Source organism: Hypanus sabinus, chromosome 9, assembly GCF_030144855.1.
Source record: "Hypanus sabinus isolate sHypSab1 chromosome 9, sHypSab1.hap1, whole genome shotgun sequence".
In the NCBI taxonomy this organism is placed as follows: domain Eukaryota; kingdom Metazoa; phylum Chordata; class Chondrichthyes; order Myliobatiformes; family Dasyatidae; genus Hypanus; species Hypanus sabinus.
Genome location: NC_082714.1, coordinates 163,503,221 through 163,513,099, shown reverse-complemented (window position 1 = coordinate 163,513,099; position 9,879 = coordinate 163,503,221). Strand labels below are relative to the sequence as shown.

The window sequence follows — 9,879 nt, the reverse complement described above, 5'->3', positions numbered from 1 at the left end:
TGCCATTTACTTTGTACTCTGCCTTGGAGTTTGTCCTTCCAAAGTGAACCACCTCACACTTCTCCAAGTTGAATTCCATCTGCCACTTCTCAGTCCACTTCTGCATCCTATCAATACTGGAGAATTTATATGGGGGAGGGGCTATCGGGTGTAGTTTGTTTTTAAAAGTGTGGTGGACGAATGGAACACTCTGTTCGGAGTAGTGGTAGAAGCAGAGGCAGATAAATTAGGGACAATTAAAAGTGCCTTAGGTCGGCACAGGGATGTTAGGAAAATGGGGGGCCAAGTGGGAGGGAAGAGCTAGATCGATCTTAGAGTAGGTTAAAGGGCTGACAACATTATGGGCCAAAGGACCTGCATTGGGCTGTAATATCCTCTGTTCCTTAGTGTTTTCAGACATTCCTACCTTAGTGAACAGAAGTGGATTTCACCATTCACCCAAGGACAAATGACCTGGAACAACACCCTCCCCACTTATCAAATATCATATAAAGTTCACAGTAAAATTATTATCAAGGTTGATGTATGTCACCATTTACAATGCTGAGATTGGTTTTCTTGTGGACATACTGAATAAATCCAGTAACCACAATTGAATCACTGGCTCTCTCTCAACCGCCTCCCTCCATTTTACTTGCTTGACCCTTTCCCAGTGCCTCCCTTGGATATGATATTCGACTGAACCCGATGTGCAAATTACCACTGGCTACGGAGCGAGTTTCCTACTCCTGAACGAGACCAAATTAACTCCACGCATGTAAAAAAAAACACAAGACTACAGACATATTTGAATTGTGATTTTCTTTTAATTATACTGTACATTTCACCTTCTTAACCCCCTCCCCCGAATCAAATCAAAACCAGTCAGGTTCGTCTTTACATCCAGTGATAAAGTCTATTGGTTTCACTAACACGTTTAAAAAAAAAACTTCAGGTAGTGTGACCGTGAGCCGGGCCCCTGAATTGCTCAGAACTGGAGTAACTGGGTAGTAATAAAAAAATATCTACAAGTGGTAAAAGGTAGTGGAACAAAATAATCCTTTTTGCATATCTACCTTGAAAGGCTCTCCATTCGCAATGATTGAAATGTTAAGATTCCAAGAACTTTAAAAAAAAAATGCTCAGGATGGGAAAAGACCCTGAATCCATAGGCAAGGATGTCGGACAGGAGCTTTTCACAGGCGTTTACAAACTCCAGCAATCATGCCGAGGGTTTCAGCAACTTCCGGTTTTTACCTGAGAGTCCCTTACGGATGCAGATATTTTATATACATACATACACAATTCCTGAAGATTTAATGATCGGAAATAACTCCACAATGTTGTCCAGTGTGGGGAAGTGCGGAGTGAGAGCCTTTCTTACCACCCCCCACCCCCAACCCACATCCAGCAATGCGGACACCGGTCGGGAGTCACACCGTAACCACTACAATTAATACCAATACCAAACAGCGTGAATATTTCATTTCGATTAGGTGCGGCATCTTGTTCGCCCCTCACCCTTCGCCTCTCCTCCATGTCATAAAAAATCCTTGAAATCTGGCGTTGGGAGCGGAGAACCTAAAGTTTACTAAAGAGGTTCACAGAAACAGAGACGGTGCTGAGTTTCCCCATTGGAACTACCCTCCCTCCCTCCCTCCCCCTCCCAAGGAAGTGGCACCACTTGACCACATACTCTGGAGAGGTAATAACAGCGTTTCCTTCCCTGGGTCATAATTCATGAACCCAAAACCAAGCAAATACATTTAAACCCAGAGCTACGTTGGAACGAAGGGTCTCCAGAACATTTCGGTTGCAGTTTCTGCGCACTGCGTCCACTCACTGGGAATATCCTAACGGTTCTAAAAAAAAGACTGAAATCAGCCTGGGACCGTTTAAAATGTACAACCATGGCTTGACTTTTAAAAATGTAAAAGTAATAAAGGTGCCAAGAGTTGGGTGGCCCTGGAGCAGAGCTTGTAGTCACTCTGGGCGCTGAGACTTGTACTTAGTCGGGGCTCTGGCCCCGCCGGCCTCCACAATAGGAGTTGCTCTAATAACCCGTTTAGTCTAAGTCCCTTCACCGACGGGTGACGGTGGATTACAAGCTCAATGTTAGTCGCTATCAGTCTCTTCCCCTGCACGTGAAGGGAGGTCGCTGAAACAGTCTGGCTCTCGTCATGACTCGGCCTTGCTGTTGGGAGCACCGGCCTCGCTCGCCGCTCTTTTATTCTCTTCAGCCTCCGCTTTGCCCTTTTGCTCCCTCTCCTTGCCCTTGTTCTCCCTGCCCCGATCGTAGTCTCTGTCTTTAACTCGTTCTCTTTCTCTGCTTCTCTCTCTCTCTCTGCCTTTGTCCCGTTCCCTCCTACGGTAGCGATCCCGATCTCTGTCTTGGTCCCTGTTCTTGCTTCGGTCACGATCGCGGTTCCTGTCCCACTCTCTGTCGCGATTCCAGGACCGGTCTCGGTCGCGGTCCCACGGCCGCCCGTAATCTCGATCTCGGTCTCTCCGCCTGTCGTCCGCTCCCCTGCGGAACCGATCGGCCGGGTAGCGGTTATCAGATCGGTCTGACCCATACCGGTCATGCGGGGCACCCTCTTGCCTGTCCCGCTGTCTTCCCGGGTGAACCCTGGATCGCTCTCGGTCTCGCGCTTCGGGTTGCATCCCCCCTACCCTCTGGCCTTCGGCTTCCGTGTTTTGAGCGGGCATTTCTTGGGAGGGTTGAGAATGGTTTCCCATGGGATGGGTCGGATGGTTCCCGTATCCCGGGCGGGATTGACCTTGGAAGCGGTATCTAGGCGCGGGGGCTCTGGGGAAGAAATTCGTGGGTTTCGGCTGCTGGAACGGGGTTAGCGGTTCCCGGTTGAAGTCGGGGTCGAAAGGTTGACCGCTGTTAGGATGCTGGAAGTTCGGGAAAGGTCCCATCGCCTGTTGCATGTTGGAAGTGGGGAAGTTCTGCGGGTTTCCAAAATTGGGGGAGCCGCAATGAGGCGGGGGAAAGCTGTGGTCACCAGCATAGGATCCCACGAGGGGCGGGTGTACGGGGGTCGGGAGGAGAGTTTTGTGTACGGGTTGAGCACCCTGCGCTTGGTCCATGAGCAGCGGAGGTTGAGGAGGGCAGCCGAGTGGCGGCATCACTTCCTGGGAGACGGGGGGTTGCAGCACTTCGGCGGGGACCGGGACCCCTCCTTCGGCATGGGAGGTTGAAGTAGTAGCAGCTTCGGGGGCTAAAGCAGATGCGTCGGCGGGTGCCGCTTCCTGGACTCCGGGGCTACTGTACGAGGCCGGGCCGTGCGGGATGGAGGCACCTTCTTCGGGAGCCTGGTTTCGGGTGGCCGGCTGCGGCTGGTTCGGGGTTACCCTTCTCACGGCTGCCTGGCGAGGATCCCGGCGCTGATCAATCACTTGCGACAGGCCGGAGGAAGCAGCGGGTTCGGGGCCAGCCGCCTGCCCCGCGGCCCCGTCCGTCACCTCGAATATATCGGGCTTGTAGGAGGCCGATTTGGGTGGCGGAGACATCAAGGCATCCGAGACGGAGAAACAAGCCATAGAGACGCCGACCGCCGCTCGCTGCTGCCTCAGAGCCTCCTCCTGCGCTTCGACTTGACGCGTTTGCTCTTCGATTTGCTTGTTTAGAGTGTCCAACATCTTTTGCTGTTCCTGGAGGGACGAGGTGACTGAGAGCGACGGCAAGTAGAGGTCAGACGGTCCGCTGCTTTTTGTGTCCATGACTACCGGTACCATCGCTTCCTCCAGGATGGTCTCATCAGCCGGGTCATAAGCGTCCTCCAAGTCGTATACCTTCTCCGCCTCTGGCTTATACTCTTCCTCTGGGTCGTACGGACGGTTGTCATCGTCCTCGACCTCGGGATCAACCTTTTCCTCTCTCAACTGCCCAAACTGCTGGACGATGGGGTCCATGAGAGGGGCGGAGGAGCCCGCGTCTGCCTCCGGCGTGGAGCCAGGGGAGTCGGGAGAGTCCTTGGCTTTGTCAAAAGCTTTCTTACCGCCGAACAGCGTCTGCAGGATGTGTTGGAGAGGGTTAGCCACTGTGGTACCGCCGGGCGCGGCTGGTGCGCCGGGACCAGCAGCTGGCTGAGCCGGGGCAGTAGTGCTCACGGTGCCCTTGGGCGGTGGTGGGACTGAGTCCCCGGGAGTCTCGGCCGGTGGGGAGGCCGAGGGAGGGGTTGAGGTGACCGGCTCTACATGGGCTTTGGCTGGTTTGCTGTCCCTGGACACAGGAGGAGTGTAACGATGCACCTCCATCTCCTCGACGGCGGCCAGCCGCACCCTCTTCTCGTCCGAGACGCCAGACTCTCCCTTCTCAGGCTCGGGCACATTGCTCGCCTCAGGCTCCTGCTGCCGACGCTTGCCTTTCTGCCGAATGACGAGACCCAGGATAAGATTGGGGCGGTTCTTTTCCAAACCTGCAGAGGGCAAGAGAAATACCAAGGTCAACATTAAACGTAGTTAACACATTGGACAAACTTAGATTGTTCTTCCTAGAGTATGAGTGACTGAGGGGAGCCCGAACAACTTCTGTTATTTTTAAATTATGAGAGGTGGATAGTCGGAATCTTTTCCCTAATGATAGAAACACCAAAAAAGAGGAAAGGGTTTTAAAGTTAAAGACGACGAGAGGGAAAGTATTTTTTTATTAAGCGCAGAGAATGGTAGGCATGTGGAATGGGTTACCGCGATAATAGTAGAAGCAGGCAGTTTGGTGGAGTTTAAGGAACTTTTACACAGACACATGAAAATGAAAAGAATGGAGGTATACAGATAATAGGGGGGCATTTAGTACAAATTGACATCAAGGTTGGCATGACATTGTGGGCCGAATGGCATGGCCAGTACTGTACTGTTCTGTTTACAGTGGGTAAAATCCCATCCCTCTCTGCCAACCCAGTGACTGGGACCTCTCGCCTCCCACAGATCGATAGATAGATATAAACAGAATCGAAAAGCCATTCAAGTATTTGAATGCATCTCTATTAACACAGGGACCAAATAACAGATGCGCAGGATGCAGCATTTGCGTGGAATATGGGGGGGGGGGGAACCTCAGAGCATTGTCCCAGCACAGATCTCCAAATCCGTATTATAACGGAGGTTTACACCAGGCGATATAGATCTACTTTCTGGAGTAAAGCCAATTCCTCTTATAAAAGTTGTTGAGTATAATGTTCCAATCGACGTCTCCTGTCAACCTATTGGGAATTTTCACGGGAAAAGCGAGAATAAAGTTTACGGTCAATATACTGTATCTTATAAAGGCAAGCTTTAAGTAATCGCAACAGTATGCAGGGGTCCCAATTTCACCTTCGCGAGATGTTCTACAATGCACCTTGCGCGTCGCACCCCATTGCTGGGAGAACTGATGATCTCAGTTCATTCCCCTTCATAGATGCTGCCTGGCCCGCCGAGTTCCCCCAGCATATGCCTGCATATTGCTGAAGACTTCCAGCTTTTGCAGAATCTCACCTCTACATTGCATCTTGCAGCGAGCTATCCGGGATGGCTGATACTTACAGAAGGGACGGGAAGGGGATAGGACAGCGAGAAGAGAGATGGAACCGCTAGTAGAGGGGGAATGCGGACTGTGCAGGGGAGGATGCAAGTTTCCCAGTGAAACCCTGAAATTAAGTTAACGGTTCAAATGTCAAGTCCATTTTTTAAAAAAAAACAACTATTTAAAGTTAAACTTCTATGAGTTTGGCTTGAACACTGAAGTAACAATACATCGGAAGATTACTAGCGTAAACATTCACTGCGAATGTGGAAGACATATCAAAACCGAGCTGGCATCCTCTGTTGGGTGACCCCAGTTTGCAAGTTGGAACTTCGGATTATGAAGGGGAAAGAGTTCCGTAGGCTGACGATTCTAACCTCAAAACGATGCAGTGGGCTTTTAAAATTGATCCCCTCCCATTCATTACTGGACCCGAGTGGTTCTTGGGGAGTTCCAAGAAAAAAATTAGTCGGAGAAAGTAAATCACCATCCAGAAATGAAATAAATTTAATAAATTTAACAAGGTTTGGATTGATTATGCAAAGGACTGGGGTTTCTTTTGGAGGAGGCGGTCACAAAAATTGACTACTAATAATGAGACCGAGTTCTTCACAGGCAGGAGAAAATCCAAACACACACAAAATGCTGGAGGAACTCGGCCAGGCAGCATCTATGGAAAAGAGCAACCTTTCTGGCAGAGACCCTACATCAGTTGCTCCAGGATTTTGTGTGTATTGCTCCGAGTTCTTCACTGCGGGGCTTCCCTCAGGCGAGCCCGCCAAAGCAGACAGGAGACCACAAAGGCTGGAATCCAGAGCTACAAACAGCCCATTGGAAGAACTCCGCGGGTCGAGCAGCATATGTGGATGGGGAGGGTGGTGGCGGAGTTGAGGAATTAATGAGGTCCTGTTGCAGGGTTTCTAGCTGAAAAGACAATTCCTACAGTCATCGTTCATCTTGCTGGACCCGTTTAGATCTTCCAGCAGTAACACACAAAATGTGCGAGGAGCTCAGCACCTATGAAAGGGAATTCGACCGAGACCCTTCATCGGGTCATCTTCGGACCTTCTGAGTTGCTCCAGCATTTCATGTGTTCCTCTGGATTTCCAGCATCTGCAAAATCTCTTGCGACGAGTTCACTGTCAATTAGGGTTTGAAGAAGCACTCAGTATTGTGTTGTCCGAGACAACCAAGATCCCAGAGACAACAGGAGTGACAGCGAAAGTACAGCTAAATTCTGCTTTCTACTTCATATTTTCACAATTTAAACCAACTCCATCTTCCCCGCAGATCACCCCAACCCTCATGAGCCGCGACCGCAGAGTTTGCATCGCCAACACCAGAACGGGAACAACTAGTAGCTGCCAGTCCGTTAGGTGGCGATCGCGGGGTGGTCAAGCCTGGGTTAGGGAAGAGCGACTCCCCTATCCCGTTTCTTTCCACATACACTGTGGCGGACAGGATGATGTGCGCTGAAGTGGGACAACCAATCAATAGACGATAACTTAAAACCTAATGAGGGAAGAAAAAAAACGAGATTCTGGAGAGGCTGGAAATTCAGAGCATCGTGCACGAAAGTGCTGGAGAAACTCAGCCGGTCAGGCAGCATCAATGGTGCAATTTCGGACCGCGACCTCCATTAGTCGACTTGTTTATTCCTCTCCATAGATGCTGCATGAGCTACTGAGTCCCTCCAGTATTTAGGTCGGGTAGAGGACAGGTCATTGACCGGACCCTGAGCTAGGATCTCTCCTTTTGCTGGATGACAACCTTGGATAACGTAGTGACGATACTACATACACGTTCTCAATCTCCTCTACCCTCTTCTAGTCAGATCGGCAGTGCGCGTACTGAACCTGGCTGCCTCCTTCGTCGCACACCTTATGGCTGGAAGCTGCAACTACTCAAATTAACACACACACACACACAAAATGCTGGTGGAACGCAGCAGGCCAGGCAGCATCTATAGGAAGTACAGTCGACCCTTGACGAAGATCTCGGCCCGAAACGTCGACTGTACTTCTTCCTATAGCTGCTGCCTGCTGCCTTGCTGCGTTCCACCAGCATTTCGTGTGTTGCTTGAATTTCCAGCATCTGCAGATTTCCTCGTGTTTGCGTTTTTAAATTCGCTGCTCCCACTACTCGGTATTTAAATCGCAAGGAAGCTATGTAGACCAAGGCGTGGAAAATGGGATTTATATTAGATAGATCAGGATGAACACAGTGGGTTAAGAGGTTTGGTTCTGCATTCTGGATTTACGACTAAATAGAGGCTGAAAACGAAAGTATTTCACCACGTGATTCACTCAATCATAATCTAAGAGTAACATCAGAGACGATGCAATTGCATTTTTCGTGGGAGGAGGCGAGGATACTGAACGCAAACATGTAATGAGGACATGACATGAAAATAATAGATAACTTTTAGAAATTAAACTAATTTTAGTAGGATATTTTTCCAAACAATGGGTTTGGGGCTGCGTATGTTTAACTAGAGTAGCGGGGTTCTATCTCAAATTTAAAATAACCTCCTAAAGTAAACTCCGTAAAAAGCGGGGATAGAAAACGACGGAATTAGGAACAAAAGGTTTAAATTGGAGTTCAAAAAGGCAGCAATAACGACGGGCCAAACTGCCGCGTGTTGGGGTTCTCCTAGTTTGTAGTTTCAGTTTTGCTCCACTGTAAAGATTGGTGGAAGAGAGGCTTCTCTTCGGTGCAATAATCCCTAACAGGAGTGGTTCAGGAAAAGGCAATACCACAACAGAAACAGAAAGAAACACCAACTACTGCAAAATAAATCCGTTCACCAGGTCTTCAGAGACGCGACGGGGGTGGTGTTTACCAGTAGTCCATGATTCACCCCCGTTAGCCTAGGGGATGGAGACGATGATCTCCAGTGGCGGGAAACCACACTAACTATTGGGAATAAGCGACTTCACGTTATAAGAATCTGATCATACCGCTCACATCCTTGTGAAGCAAGATGGGGCCTCACAGTGAACTTTAGCGAGCAACTCTACTCGATATTACTTTCCCCTTCTGCTGGAAGCTTCAATAGCTTTCACCCCCAAGTCATACTCTACATAACCTCCTTACTTACAAAGTAGCCTTCAGTAACGGTAGAATTTCAAGCAGGATGCCGAGTATTTAGAGACAGTTTAGGAGAGGCATCACAGATCCTTGAGGTGGACTGATGTGCGTTGGTTTGCGCTCTCCACGCACTGAGTGGCTTCACAACGCCGAGATGCCCTCTTTACTACTGAAACAATCACACCAATCTTGATCAGAAGATTCGAGGCAGAAGTTGAACCAATTTCAGGATCAGAGTGAGACGAGCAGGCCCGTGACTAAGCTCTCAAATTAGCCCTGCTCTCACGGATTCCCTCAGAACCCTGGCTCAAAGTAATTATCCAATTCACTGTTGATGTTATTACATCGACCACTGCAGGCTTTCAATTAAAAATCTCCTACCCAAATCTAATTGGTGATTTAATGTAATCAAGGGTCTCAACTGCCGAGAAATTTGATGAACAGAAAGGAGAGAGTTAAAACTTGCGGGAAAGTGATCGTTGAGTGAAAAAAAATGGAACAGAATTTTTCTGAGAATTCCTAAAGCACAGGTTGGTAGATGAGGTGGTGGTTGTGGTAAGAGAGAGTTGGCTTGTATAACAGTGAATGGGATTCACACCACTCAGGACCACAGTGTATGACAGAACGTAAGATAGAGGTGATTTTACAGATTACGTGTATAAAATCACGAGGGATAGGATACGATGATAGGTTGGGATGGCCTAGTGGGCAAGGCATCAGACTAGTAACCTGAAGGTCACTGGTTCCAGCCTCAGCTGAGGCACATTGCTCTGCGACGGCACCGGTGCCAAGCTGCATGGGTCCTAGTGCCCTTCCCTTGGACAACATGGCCTGCCGCTTGGGCAACTGCCATTCTCCCATACAACTCCAGGCGCAGGTCTCTCGAGACCGACGGATGCCACCACCAGGTTGGGGTAAATATTAGGCCATAGGTTTAAGGTGCAATATTAACAGCTTTTTAATGTACCAATGTGGAATGAGCTACCAGATAAAGGGAATTAACTTTTGAAGATCAATTGGACAGGTTTACATACGTTTAGGTTACGGGCCAAACACAAGCAAATGGAACTAAGTTGGACGGAGCATGTTGATCAGCATTTACCAGCTGGAATTGAGGGTCTTAGTTTTAACTCATCATAAAGTGTGGTTGAGAACCAGCCTTAATCGAAATATTTAGTTTTTAGCATGCCTTTAGATTTGTTAACACTCATTTGGTTTGAAACTAAGGATTAAATCTTCTGAAATTTATCATGTTGAACAGTGAACACAGAACCTGTCCAGACTGCTTTGCAACTCAT

At 48.9% G+C, this 9,879-nt stretch overlaps 1 protein-coding gene across 9 annotated transcripts in view; it reads right to left on the bottom strand.

Annotated features, from left to right (window-relative positions):
• Window positions 1-784: 784 nt before the first annotated feature.
• The window catches only part of LOC132400001 (death-inducer obliterator 1-like), a 132,689-nt gene continuing 123,594 nt past the window's right edge, over window positions 785-9,879 (bottom strand). For all 9 annotated transcript variants that reach the window (XM_059981036.1, XM_059981034.1, XM_059981035.1 and 6 more), the window contains one exon: window positions 785-4,406. In XM_059981036.1, coding sequence (XP_059837019.1) covers window positions 2,158-4,406 — 2,249 coding nt within the window. In that variant the 3' untranslated portion in view covers window positions 785-2,157. The remainder of the gene's footprint in view (window positions 4,407-9,879) is intronic.